The 15451-nt window shown below is 39.2% G+C and overlaps 1 protein-coding gene across 1 annotated transcript in view; it reads left to right on the top strand.

Annotated features, from left to right (window-relative positions):
- zmat4a (zinc finger, matrin-type 4a) overlaps positions 1-15451 on the top strand; it is a 206531-nt gene that overhangs the window by 93854 nt on the left and 97226 nt on the right. Inside the window, exon 4 of the mRNA XM_034871934.1 lies at positions 13079-13235. Within this exon, the coding sequence (XP_034727825.1) occupies positions 13079-13235 (157 nt within the window). The remainder of the gene's footprint in view (positions 1-13078; positions 13236-15451) is intronic.

Raw genomic sequence — 15451 nt, 5'->3', positions numbered from 1 at the left:
TAGTAAACTGTTTAACATGAAAACAGTATTTTAGTGCTGAAAATTGGCTGTAAATTTACAGCAATTGCTTACAGTGTACTCTGAGCTTCTTTATAAAGGGGATCCATGTGCATTGCTGCTCTGAGAGGGAGCTGGGCCATTATTTCCAGTGAAGGGCTGTGATTTAGCAAAAACCTCACCTCGCGGAAAGCAAAGCCCAGCAGAGAAACAGTACCCATTGATGGTAATGAATTATTTGAAAAAGGAACTTTCTAAAAAGGAGTAAAAAAACTGGCTATAGAAAGAAAGCCACGTCCAGCTACAAGAAGGTGTGAGAGATGTGACAATGTTCCTCCTTCTGGATTAGACTGCAGCCTTGTGCAATCTCCACATCACATGGGACTGTATTTCTCATTTTGCTGTGTTAAGTTTAAATCTTCAGAGTAATGTTAATATTCCACATTCATTGGCTTTCGAAGTGGACCTTTTCAAGAGAATAGAAGGGGATGATCAGCTAAAGAAGCTGGTTGGAAATAAGGGTTTTGCAAGTCTCAAATCTAAAATCAGCTGAAAAATGGATCGGAAGAAGCAATTTAACAGTAAATGCTTATACAAGTTGCATTACAAATCATTAGTGGCCAGGTTAGCTCAGTTGGTTTGACTCCAACCTGCGGCCCTTTGCGGCATGTCATTTCCCTTCTCTCTCCCCTTTAATGTCATCATCTTTCATTTGCAATTAAAGGCCTAAAATACCCCCCAAAAATAATAAATATATATATATATAATATGTTCATTAGCCACACTAGACACGTTGCTTAATTTTGCATTCTGCTTCTAGTCATAGTTCTGTATTCTTTATGTCTACTATAAATCCTACTATTCATCATACCAATTGCTGTAATTATTATGAATCATATTTCTGTATTTCTGAATCTGTAACTAGTCGTTATGGTGCCAAAAATAAATTTTGAAGCCACACAATGCTCACTTTTTCTTGCCTAAGCTTAACTGTAATCTCCGCTGAACTGACCGATGATCACGGTGCTCTGTACCCGGCTCACAGTCACCTATTCTCGGGTAACCGATCCACCAACAACATGGGCGGCCCCCAATGCTTTGTCCACGGCACACAGTTATCTGTTCTAGTGTAACTGAACAACCAACTACTGCTGACCTGACGGAGCACCCATCCACTACCACCACTGATAGGACTAGTTGTGACGGAGGTCTGTAACCAGTGTCATGAAGCATTGTAGGGGCTTAAACAGCTAGCAACTGGCGCTCTGTAGCACTGAGCTTTATAGTCGATCAGGTGTCCAGCCAGTCTCCTAGTTTCCATATGATATCATATGTTTAAGTGTGCGTGACTTTTCATACATTATCATACCATCCCATTCATGAGAATGTGTTGCCCAACCAACAGAGACTAATGGCCACCCACAAAGAGCCAGGGTCTGCCCGAGGATTCTGCCTGTAAAAAGGAAGGTTTTTCTCGCTACTGTTGCACCAAATGTTTGCTCCACGGCAATTTTTGGGTCTTTGTAAATGATAGTGAGTTGACAGTGATAGTGAGAGAGTGTGGTTTAGACCTAATAAAACTGAAGTGAATTACAGCAAGAAGTAATCATTTGGTTTATAATGTTTTCTACCGAAGGATTCCAACAGAACCTCTGTTGCTCAATGCAAAGGTTTGGGCTTGAATGTATGGGATTTCAATTTATGGGATTTAGAGAATAGGGCATTCTTCTCCTGCAGCCCTAGTGTGGGATTTAGTCTAATAAAATGTGAGGTTAACAACGTGCAGTGTGTTGCTTTAAATAGTCATCCAAGTAATTGTCAAACTGTGAATTCATTTAGGAATCTGCCCGGACCTCGTCATCAAGGTGAGGTGTGACTGCAACAATGGGAAACTAATTTAGGTGAATATGTCAGCTTCATATGGTTCATTAAAAGTGCTGAGCATGTAGCCACCCCAGCTGCACATTATGCTGAGTTGGTGTAACTGATAAGAATATCCTCAGAGTCCCTCAGCTGGGTCATTCACAGTGAACCTGCTGTTCACAATTATGTTACGTAGTAAAAGACTTAGATAGGGATGAGCAAGGAATTGTTTAACCTTGAAAAATTAAAACAACACAGTGTCATTTAATGGTCCACGTGCAAGAACCTTTTTATTATCTCTCCGGAATCTCTCTTTTTCTCTGTGTTGTGTCAGATTCGGCAAACCCTCTGAACTGCACAGATTTGTGGTAAATAATTACTTGTGTTAACTAACAGCAAAATTTTACTGCAAAATCTATTTGTTTTGAATATTTTTTTATTTTGTGTCAACAATTTAAGAAACTTCAACACCCTTAACCAGCGGCACTGAACAAACCGTGTTCACAGCACTGGTGCCACCGGAAATTACACCGTATGTCCTTTTTCTCGGCCTGATTTCTTATTACCTTTTGCTTTCTTTGTGTTGTTCAAACTCTGGTAGATTTATGAGGACTGGTTAACTGCTCCTCAGATCTCTGCAGGGTAAATCCAAACAGCTAGCTACACTATTTGTCCAATCTGAGTTTTCTGTTGCACGACTAAAACAACTTTTGAACATACACACGTTCCACCCAAAGTTCCATCCAAAGTTCCTTCCCAAAGCTATTTTGCAACGACTCCAAGGCTGCGGGGCTCATGTGATTGACTATTGTGATTGTTATTAAGAAATGCCAATAAACCGGAGCACGTTTAACTCCCATCACGTAATGCTGTGTGAACTAGCCAGACCCTCGTAGGTGGCTCTGTGGAGGAAGGTCTGGCAATGTGAGGCAGGTAACTCTGCTCTCAAAGTTGATTTCTGTTTGTGCGAATCAACCTGACTTTTGACAAGTTGGGGACAGAAACAGTTGGGGAGGCCTGGCCCTCTAATAATTGGTCACTTTTAACGCAGTCAAACCCACTCAGGGCCTCCTTGTAAGAAAAGAAGAACGTTTCTGTGTTTCTACAATTGTAAAATTGTCTTGATAATGTAGGCCAACATTGTGTGGTAAATAACGGAATGTTTATGTTTATCTCATCCGTTCAGTTGATGGGATATGAGCAAAGAAAGTAATTTCATGTAAGCCCATCCTTGACGATATATTAGAGCTAGCCTTAACTACTGTAACATGGCTATTGTTACTAGCCACTGTGCGAGTGGAAGTTCATATATGTTCGTGTGAAATCATACAATTTGCTTTTGAGCATGTTTTATCATGCTTGCTACATATGACATAAGTGTTTTGACATTAAGTTGGATATGTTATTTTTTAAATCTTGCTGAAGTGGGCCATGATTACAATGGGTGGTGATCAAGGGACTATGACGTTCATAGAGATGGACACAAATTGACATTCCATTATAAAGAGATCTTTACTGGTTTGTGACAAAATTGGTGATGGCAGTTCTCTTAAATCACTCATATGCCATTTTAGAAATCATCTCTTGCAAGAGGTTCATGCATAAGGATTACAATCTTGTAAGCATTCAGGTTGGAAGGTGTAAAGCCACTTTTACCATCACCTTTTTCTTGTGACACACTTTCTAGGCGAGTCCAGGCAGGGTCTATTCTCTGTCCCTGTTGGTACTGCTTGCCATTTAATTTGAAGGTCACTTTATTGTTTGTGGCTGAAGCAGTAGCAGCAGCTGTGACCACTGTGCCAGCCCTGCTTAGCGCTCCCTTCTAAGCTGCTTTGGCAGCAATAGACCACATTGTTCACATGCTATGTTGTGAGCAGGTTCTTTTCATCCTTGTTTTGCAGGGATACCCTTGCAATTGGCTGTCCTATTTCTTGCGAGTGTGCCTTAGGAGAGATGAACATAAATAGTAAGTGTTCCCTGATCTCCAGATTTAGCCCAGACATAATATGGTGCTTTGCCAGGTCAGGATCATGCCAATATAGTCCAGTCTAACTGAAAGCCCAAACCTATTTCCTCAAGCAGTGCATCTTGTTGATTTCAGGACTGGAAATAAAACGTTTCATCCTAGATGGAGTATCTGCAAGCTTGAGATTGTGGATGCTGTGGCATTTCGTATGCAGTGACAAAAGAGAAGTCCAGTGCAGTAAGACATCACACTGCCCGCTTATATGTACAAATACAGGCAGGCAAAGGCACGCTGCTTCACTTAAAAGCAATGTAAAATTGTGCTGCACAGTGCTGACAGCAATGAGAATTTACTGCTTGCAAATCAAAAAGATTATTTTATTACGTCTCACATTAATGGGTATGAGGCAGAACAACCCCTCCCAATCTCTCTATCTCACTCCTCAAAATGCAATGTCTCCATTTCTGTCTCCCTCTCAGTTACATGTACAGCAGTATATCCTGTCAATGCAGAACTCAGATTATTTCTCACTATTGGGTTTTGATATCATATAAAAATGAAGTACAACATACATGACTGCTGCTATATGTTGTGTTTCAGACTTGTAGGTTTTCTGGAACCAAAAACAAACAAAAACAGATATCAGAAATTCCTCTAAATTCCTAAACTTTAATACTCATTTCCCATTACAATTATACTTATTCTACTCTGCTGTGCTGGAGCCACACTTTATCCAAACTACATTACACTGACACAGCTACTTTCTGACTGGCAGATCTATATATATATTACACTGTAATTGTCAATCTAGCAACATACACCTACCGCTTCATTAATTACATTACCTTGCAATTAGTTCCTCGTTTATCCAGTTTTAATTTACCATTGAATTATGGTTCCTTCCTATTTGGAGGTGGTGTCTAGTCTCCGGGCGAATTTTGGTCTCCTTCTGAATATATATTTGCTCATTATAATGAAATTCTCCAATCCAGTGGCTCGTCTGCTACCCTGGTAGCTGAAGAAAGGGTGTGTGTGTGTATAGTTAGCGAAGGACAAGGACAAGGTTGGAAGGAGGGGGCTGTGTGTGTGTGTGTGTGTGTGTGTGTGTGTGTGTGTGTGTGTGTGTGTGTGTGTTTGTAGCCCAGTTTCATTGCAGTTCATGAAATGGTGATGTTATTTAATCTATTGATTTGTGTACAAAAACACGATTTTCTCGTTATTTTCGTGGTGGTGAGCATGAATTTTAAACAAATGTATTTCAATGAGAAGCATCTTTCATGATAACAGCACAATTACGCTAGCAACTAGTAATGAGAAGCCGAAAATCTGCATAAGGAGGTTGGTTGGGTTGGTGGATGAATCAAACAACACAAAGACTTTCACCCTGGAGACCGGGGTTCGCGTCCACGTGTGGTAGTTCCTTTTGGCTTTCTACTTCTCCTAACCACAACCATCCCGTTGTTGAATTGCGTCCGGCATGTGGGGTTTCATTTTCCCGTTGTTGCACCCCCCTGAGACCGCGGATCGTATCCCGGCGGCTGTTGTTGTCACCTTCTACTGCATGGTTTCATATCCCCCTCGTTGCGTCCCCCAGAGCAGCCCAGTGTCATGGCAATTGACGCCGGCGTCTGGCCCTTTATCACTCCATCGTTGCGTCGCTCAGAGACAGCAGATCGTGTCCCGGTGACCACCATGGAATAAACAAGAAGTTACATGTGTCAGAATAACTCAGTGAGTGCAGCAGTGTTCTTCTGTTATTACACACTGTGGGAGGAAGAACTGTGTCTTTGTCTTCTCATTCTCACACACACACACACACACACACACACACACACACACACACACACACACACACAGGGGTTATCTGCACCAGATTACAGCTCAACATAAATAGCATTTCAGTAAAGGGTCCAATTTGAAATTGCAGTATGGGACCCCCGCTGGTATAACACATCCACCCCCACACCGACTTTGTTTACGATGTGATTTTCTCAACCCACAGGTATTTTATTCCTGGAATGTAATCACATTTTGTGTTGGGCACATTTCAAAGCTGTGGACACTAACAAGACAATTGGACACACATGTATTTTAAGGTGTTTGTGTTATCAATTGTTTAGGATTAGAAGTAAAAGCATTTTAATCAACTTTCAGCTCCAGAAGTGTGCTGTTAGGAGCTTTCTTGAGATTGCTGTCTTATTAAAAGATTGTTTTACAAAAAACACATTATTTCTCAGAAACCTCTCTGCAGATGTCCTAATGTTATTTTTTACAGTGGTAAAAATGCAATTGTGCAGCAGTTATAAGTCTGTCAGAACCAACAACTCCGGAAGTCACAAATCAAACTTTATTCAAATAGGACAGCAAAGACATGAAAAGGGAGAGGGGAGTGTGACACATATATATCGTTAGGCCCATTTTTGGGGTGCTGAAGATACCCTAAAATGTTTGTAAACCTCCCTAAATAACAATAAGAACAATAATAATTAGATTTTCATTTGATGTTTTTACAGTCTTCCTTCGCCATTTATCTGTGTGTGTGTCAGTGTGTAGTGTGTCTGTATTAATTCTATTTTACAACTGTCAGCTGGTCAAAATTGTAGTTCTAAGAGGCTCAATGAGCGCCCACCTGCACGTTAACAGTATGCGGAAGAGCAAGGTATAGCGTCAGCTACTGAAGAAAGCCAAGCGACATTAAAACAAAGCAGATAATCAAGATTCTCCAACTGGATCAAGCATGTTATTATTGCCAACCGTATCCTCATTCTTATTTAGACACAACAAATGATACAGCCTAAATCCAGCTACAAAATAACTAAGTATAGCACTGAAACGTGAACACGTAGCCATAGAACGAAAAAATCCGAACAGCACTTGCTGGTTCTATTTAAACGCTACAGAGCTCCGGGATGCCAGCTACTAGCAGCAGTTGTTTAGCCGCCAATAACTTGTTTAGCTGTCAATAGGTAACTGCTTGCCGGATTCAGGCACTGCCAATTTCATTTTCATATCAAAGATCATTGGATATAACAGCTCCATGGAGGAATGAAGCACTGGGTACAAGGCACAGAGTGTCCTATACAAGCTCACTAACACTTTTTCTAGATAATACATTAGATAATACAATTTTACTTTGTCACAAGCACAATAACCACATTAAAAGGATAGTTTGAGCAAGAACTGATTCATAGATGGTGTTAGATGGTGGTCAACACGTTTCCACTCCGGTCTACTGCTGTGGACAGGGCAGCAGCAAAAACATGCCCACCTAAAAAAAACATCAGTTTAGTTTAAGTTATATTTATGATATTTTCATAACTTTACCCTGCCTTGAGACATCCCCTTCCTTTGGCACTACACAACCGTGGAGCTTCAGTATTTTTTTTCATTAACATTTTTTATTTATTTTGGTAATGCAACTCCACTCACATATATACATGATACAAATGTAATGCATATATCTCACATTTGGAAATAAAAACTACAGAAAATAAAATATAAATTAACTAAAATAAAACAAACAAAAGGCAGCCAAAACCCGCTATGCAAACTCATACCCATTACATACACACTGTTACCCACAATTATAAACACACATATGAGTGCCTGCACATCCATAATTATCCTCTATCCACGTCCCCTCTAAAAGTCAGTAGTAATATTGTATTCAAAATACATCCATGCTTATCTTTCTTGGCTTTGGTACAGGGGCTCTGTGTACTCGTAACCTGTCCAATTCCATACCAAGAGCTTCGGAAATTATCGTTTTCACAAATTCTGACAGTGTACCGTTTTCCAGCTTATCTTTTAGCAGCATCTTCAACTGCTTGGTGTAGTTCATCAAACTTTATGGCAGTTTTATTCGCCTTTTGTCGGAGCTGGGAATTCTCGTCCTCTAGCTGAGAGATCTAACCAAAGAATGGCACCATCCATACCCGTTCATTACCCGACATTGGCCTCCTTTATGCCTGACATGTCTGCTTGTGAAGTTGTTAAAATCTTTCCTACTCTTCTCATCTCCTCCATGGCTTTTGCCAAGGACCGCTGCCTAGCAGACATGTTTTTATTACTCTATCATTTGCTAGCTCCCCCGGTTGTTGGTAGCTTCTAAACTTTTTTTCATGTATAATACATTTTTACTGCTGCCCTCGTACACAGAAGTACATTACTTTGATTCTGTGTCGGTACTCCGGCTTTCATCATCAAACCATTTATTAGCCTAATCACTAGCCTCATTACTGTGGCTGAGTTTAAAATATCTCCTGTGTTAATGTAGTTGACTTTTACAGACAAGAACTGGTTCCTCATTCTACGTGACTGTATGTAAAGGCTTCCACAGTAAACAATTTGCACCACTGGAAGTTAATCACGAGTCATGTCATCGACAAACAAGCGTCTTTGATCCAGCATATCAAAGCATAAACAAGGCTGTTGACAATTTCATAGTTTCAGCACACCATTATGAACGTTACATTTCAGTAATTTAATACATTTCTCTCCCCCCGCGGTTACACTGTTGGAACAAAATTGGACAAAGGCTTTGTTATCTCTGTGTACAGTATGTGTACCAAAGTATTAACCAGCTCCATTGGACTTTTCATGTTGTTTCATGGTGTAATGTAGAAAACAGTAGGTTAAGATAGATAGATTTGCTATTAAATTTGATCAAGTTTGGACTGGAAAAGTCTGCTTTCCAGTAAATGATTAGTGAGACAATTAAATGGAAATAGCTTATTACATTTCTTGCCAAGAGTTAGATGAGAAGATTTATAGCACTCACATGCCTGTATACTAAATGAAGCTATAGCCTGTCATTGATTTGCTTAGGTTAGCATACAGACTAGAAGGAGCTAGCCTGGCTCTGTTCAAAGGTAAAAAATGAAGAAAAAAAGAGAAAAAACCTCTGGTAATCAACATCTTTAAAAATCAGTAATTAACATGTTTAATGATCTAGAGTTTTGCCAACATTGTGAGATTGCTAGGCAACCAGAATCAGGAAATGACTTTGCCTGGCCAAGAAACAGTCACAACTTGATTTTACATACTGGCTTTTCTGCAGATTGAACAAAGAAGCTATAACTTGTTAATTATTGCGCATTAGAAGTGCTGGCAGAATTTTTGAACAGAGCTAGGCTAGCTGATTGCCTGAGTTTGCAGTCTTTTTGCTAAGCTAAGTGTCTCCTGGCTCAAGCTTGCTTTACAATGGTTAAAGGTAGTGATCTAAAAACATTAGTAGTTACATTTATGATGAAAACAAAAATGAAACTAGAACTGCAAGCAGTTATGACGGGGTCCAAGCCTCATCGCGCCCAGATGCAAGTCGACCCCGGGAACGCGTGAAAGCGTAACCCGGAGCAGAGAGGTGTGAGCCACAAAGTTGGCGGTACATTGCCGTTGCAAATATCCCAAGATTTTTAACAACCTCTGGTCTGTGTGGTTTTATTTTCTATAAAAGCTTGTAAAACATCAAGTCTGTTGTCCAAAGTCAATCTATGAACATAATTCTTTTCAGAAAAAATGGGCTTAAAAACTTAGAATATTTGTGCTGCAGTGAGGTCATTTGAATGTTAAAAAGTTTGTAGGGCCATGAAGACAAATAAATAAATAAAACAAAACATGAATCTCACAGATATATATTAATATCACACACAGCAATGCCATGCATTTGTGTTGTCTTAAACAGTTCTATAAATTTGGAGTAATCCAGTGCAAAAAATAAACATATCAACATCATATAACGGACAATATATTTACATTTCTTACATACAGTGTATCGATCTTGGATGGAACAGTATGGATTAATTCCACAAATACCCCCACAAATTCTGGACTTCTAGGCTGGATACAAAACCTTCTGTAAAGGCTAAGAAGACAACAATGTATGTTTCTACTAGTTATGATTCTAAAGTTATTAATTGATGGTGCTTAGGGACCGTCTACAAACTAAAAAACACTGAAAAGAGATACAAACATATTTTCAGAAATATTTGCATATGCTTATAAAAGTAAGTGCTGTAGTACAACTAGCAGGAGACAAGTTATAATTGAGGTCATTTTGGAGACACTACCTTATCTAATAATTAAATTGATGATTAAATATAACATATTTTAGTTTTATCTTGTTTCTGTGTTGTAGCTTGTAGACGGTCCCTAAGCAGTTTCAACACAGGAACTAAACAGAGCTTTATTAGCAGAACTTGAGTGCATGTCTTTCAAATCTACAGCAGTCAGATTCACTGTGTTCACTCTGAAGGAATCACGTCACATGTGCAGGCCCTTTTAATGACAATTTGAACACGTTAGGAGGCTAAAAACATGTGTAGAACTTTCCCTGTTGAAGCCTGTTGGGTGCTAACGCTAGCAGAAGGATAACACGGTGTAAACTGCACCGATCGTTTTCCTTTTATCTCTATTGACAGCACTCCAAATTTAGAAACAACCGGGCAACATGTTGGAATTGACTGGAATTCTCATTATAAGGTTCAATTATTTGTCAAATGAGAAAATACTTCTTGTAATTGTGCCTGCCCTATGTAAAGGATGAGTTTGTCGTCCTCCAGTAAAGAAAATGTTCTCTGTATAGACCACAGACTAATGCAGTGAATACCGCTGGCTTATTGAAAGTGCTTGAGTGGTGCTGAGAGTAATTAAGTAGTGCTGAAATCACCTATTAGTTTGTTTGAGCAGAGTAAAAAGCAATTGCTGTTTAAAGAGCTCTAAAACAAAGTCAGTGTAAACTGGCAGCTGTTGAGTCCCGGCTCACATCCACCATTCCTATTGAGTACAGGCAGTGTAAAGAGGGCTTACATCAGACATTTGCATTTGTAATTAGTTTGGTTACTGTTCAAATTATTTTTGACAAGAGCTAAATATGTTTTATTGTCTTGACTCTGAATTAAACCACCATTAGTTAACAAATTAGTTAAATCAATCTTGATTACAATTAGATATTGATGTAACCTTCATTAATTCAAGGTCATCAGCTCTTCTCTATGAAAGATAGAAATATCAACTTTTAAAAGACACATTTTCATTCAAGGGTGTGGTCACCTATATGTTGCAATATAATTGTTTAAACAATTAAAGGAGCTTTGTACGATAGAACATTAATCTAGCAACAGACAACCATTTGCTATGTTACGCTAGCTGGTCTGAGATTAATGCAGGCATGTGATTGGTGAGAAGCCAGCATTAACCTGGCCACGTTTTATTTATGTATTATTTACTATAAATTGACCATTCAATGTCAAGCCTTAATGCGATTGGCTAAAATGTTTACTTTTGCCTCTTGCCAGGGAAGGCTGGCCAAACTCAGTAAAGGGCAAAACTCAGAAAAAGACAGCTGTGGGAATCATACATTTAGTTTTTTTCATAAGAATAATTTAAAAGGCAGGTCGTGCTTCCTTTGCCACTTTACATTGGGATTCTTCTTTTGGGTACCATGGATGTCTGTACCAAATTTGATGGCAATCTGTTCAATATTGTTCTGTTTATTCAAGATGGGATCACACCTTTTTTTTTACACATTTTACAACAGCATCTAAAGATGGAATTATGCTCCCACAAAGAGACATGTTAAACCCGTTTTATGCTAACCGCTGAATCTGCATTTGTTATTATAACACGCTCTGGCAAATTAGAAAAGTAGCCTACATCAGCAAACCTGTACCGACGGCGTCACAGGCCTAAATCAATCTTGTGTTGCCATAGTAATAAGCTGTACTGATGGCACTACAGCAGAGTTACTAGTTACCCTCTTAGGTCTTAGGCCATTTTTAAACTCAGCTTTCCATTTGCAAGAGATAATTTGGCGCTAAAGCTGGAACGTTGATGTTGGCTTTTTGAAAGCCCTCAAATCTCTTTTGAAAACAAACCTTAACTTTTGATGTGTTGTACAAATTGTTTTCGTGCCAAATAACTGTCTGAAATGACATTTTTATAATTTTAGTAGCTTTGCTGATTTAAGAATCAAATTGCTTTTCTAGTAGCTTAGCTCTTTCATTGATCAAATAGTGCGGTGGCATCCAAACAAGCTACATTTCCCCGAGCATTTCTGAAGCTCAAATGCAGCAAAGCTTTCTTCTGCGGGAAGGATCACTGACTACGTTTACATAAACATAATTTTTTCGTTTTTTGCCCTTAAGACAATATTCCGACATGGCTAATGAAAGGGGATGTTCCAATAATATTTTCCCTTTACATGCAGCTGTGCAAAATACTATTTTTTCAAAGTTTCCCAGCAGTGGTGGACTTGTTGGACCATATGAATATAGTGTCCCTTTTTCATTCCTTCTTATAAAGAAACTGGTTGAATTCACGTTAAATTCACATTTTAGAAGCCTTAATGTCAGCTACAGTGTAATCAATCTGTAATTAATGTAGAGTAACTGGTAGTATAGCAAACTAAACTTTCCAAGCAGCTCGCCTAACACTGGTTATATGCAATTTGACAACGTGATTAACTACGCTGTGGGTTACACACAATAACATCTGGAACACACCGCAGGCAGATAGCAGTGTAGCTCAGCTATTTTTATTTCGGCGCACCTTATCCAAGCTGTCCTGCCACACCAGACACATATCTCGTTTGTCTCAAGCTGATACAATTCACCTGAAGAGAACTGTATACACACACATTTCTGCATGCTCAGGCATGCTGTTTATTTACTTTAGCTGGTAGAGTACACCAGTTGGAAGAACAGACCTCTAAATGAGATCATGGAGTTCACTTTCCTCTCCTCTTCCTTCACTCTGAATATCAGCCCTTTCTTGACCCAGCCTGCCTGCTGGGGTTCTGTTTTCCTCTCCTCCCTCTTACTTATCAGCAAAAACTGTAGCATCCGTCTTTCAGTGCATGGCGGCTTGCTCTGTTTCCTTCACTTTTTCTGAGTGTAATGGGTTTTGTTGCAGCTTGCACAGATGGAGGCTCAGGGAGTGGTCCACCATCAGCTGTATTAGCTCCACTATCACCCCCTAAAACACAGAGTCGACTCCATTTGCATCCCGCTAGGATCTAAAGACTCTAGGCGAGGAGTGTTATGGAGTGTTGCATCCCCCCCTCATCTAAATCAGAAGTGGTAGAGTTTAGTGATGTGTTCATATTCCAGCTGTCTCACTAGAACAGTATACCATGCCTCTACATCATATATTTGATTGATTTAATCATGTTTTAAAAGTTCCCAATGACTACATAAATGGCGTATTGGATTCGTTGTTTTGTTATTGATAAGATGTTACTGTTACTTTTTTTAGGGCAGCGACAAGGGCGATGTGGACAAGAATAAGTGCTGCACGCTGTGTAACATGTCCTTCACCTCAGCAGTAGTGGCACAGTCACACTACCAGGGTAAAATCCATGCCAAGAGGCTAAAACTGCTACTCGGAGAGCAGCCTGCCATCACAACCAAAGGTAAGTAGAAACTTGCCAACAGGTTATAAGACAAACATTACCAAGAGAGCCAAAACGAAACGCCCATACAAGCAAATATAGTGCAAATGCCAGCAGTCTAGATGAAAATTTCTATTGCGACAGAATTGCTGTCAAAATGTTGTTCAAAATACATTGTGGGAATAAATGATAAATGAGCTAAAGGGATTTATTATTGAGATGAAAAATAACTAAGGAACGAGACACAGGATGCCATATGTGTTGACAATGTTTGGTGGTGTTGTTATGTACGCGTGAAGTGAAGTAACACCTGATTTTAAATAATTAAGTAACTTTCAATTCAGACTGAGAGTGTGTTCTCCACACATGTTACCTACTTTTGACTCTGAGCTTGAATTCTGACAAATGTTACTGTTAATATTAGTACATGTTACTGTACAGTTGCACTTTCTTGATTTAGTGCTCTGAAACATCACACACACACTGAGGTGCTATACCAATACAGCAGCATGGCCACACATTTACTGTAGTTGTTATTCCAATAACAGCTTCTTTTGTGTACTTGTATTTTAATAATTTCTTTGAAATGAGTGCTTTATACGTTTTGGCGGGAGTAGTAAATTCTGGGCGCCTAAGGGCTCACCTGTTAGAGCGCACGCCCATATATAGAGGTTCACTCCTCGAAGCAGTGGCCGCGGGTCCGACTCTGATCTGCAGCTCTTTGCTGCATGTCATTCCTTCTCTCTCTTTTCCCTTCCATGTATTCAGCTGGCCTGAAATGCCCCATAAAATTATCTTAAAAAAATTCACACCCTTAATTTGTATCCCCCCATTTGTCCTAAACTTTATCAAAGCTATGCCAGCTCATGGAAGCAATTTTACATTAGAGAAATAATTTCCATTTTGGGGAATACACTTATTGGCTGAGAGTTACAGTAGATTAGAAGATTGGTACCACTCTTATTTCTATATTGTAAAATCTGTGTATCTTTCGTTTTTCAGAAAAAATATCCAAAAAACAATAAACATAAGCCAATGTCATCGGTGAATGGCATTTAATTTTTCATTAGGCCAATGGCAGTCAACAACATACCAATACCAATATTCTGCCAATAAACTGGTGCATCCCCATATCTAATAAAAAGGAGCTTGAACAAACTGTAGGTATTTTGGAAATGGGAAAATAAAATGCTCACAGTCTAACTCATTGTATATACAGCAACATTATACTTTCTGTTTCTTGTAAAAGTGTATCTGTTCACACAAATCAAGACATAATTTGAAACAAATAAAAATAAAACTTATATTGATGTTCAACCTCACATTAATGATATTAAATCAGGTAGCACCATCACACAATTGGATTTGGTGCAAAGTTAGGCTAATAAGTCAAGAAGATATAACTTCATGGTTCCACAAATTGGACACATTAGCTGTGTTTGATTAACCGTTCCTTCATTTACTCACTCACTATTGCCTATACAGTATAGAATTTATTAAACAGTGGACTATATAGAGAATGACCACACAAGATTTTGGGTAATGTTTATGAAATGGAACCTGAGTAAATTATGGAAGTAATAAAGTACTCATTTAAATAAATCGCTTGGAGACCATGTTCTGACATTCACACATTACTTCCAGTAAGATTATCATTTTGGATGGTCAGTTGCCAACTTACCATGTCTGCCTCCAATTAGTCTTGCTTTGCCAGACCTTCCTCCCCAATGCTAAAAAGGAGGGTCTGGCTAGTCCACAGAACATTCCAGGATGGGAGAAAAACATGCCCTGGTTTATTGGCATTTCTTTAAACCAATTACAATCGCCATGACAGAGCCACATGGAACTTGTTTTGGGGGAACATGTATAAGTTAAATTGTTGTTTTAGTCGTGCAACAGAAAACTCAGATTTGACAAATAGGCTAGCTAGCTGTCTGTATTTATCTTGCAGAGATCTGAGGAGCGGTTAATCATAGTCCTCATAAATCGACCGGAGATTAGAATGCTAACACAAAGAAGGAGGAAGGTAATGAACATCCATAAACGGAAATCATAAAAACGTGACATCGGACGGAAATTCCGGCAGAACAATGCCAGTGGAACGTCATGGACTATGATTATGGTTACCATTGTTGGTGTGGACGGCGCTTTAATCTTGATTATGAAAATGTTGCATGCCATGTATTTTGGGCCCAATTACAACTTACAGCAGCCCAACAAGCTGGTGTGTTTGGCTG

Source organism: Etheostoma cragini, chromosome 5, assembly GCF_013103735.1.
Source record: "Etheostoma cragini isolate CJK2018 chromosome 5, CSU_Ecrag_1.0, whole genome shotgun sequence".
NCBI classification, from domain to species: domain Eukaryota; kingdom Metazoa; phylum Chordata; class Actinopteri; order Perciformes; family Percidae; genus Etheostoma; species Etheostoma cragini.
This window is presented reverse-complemented; position numbering and strand designations above follow the sequence as displayed.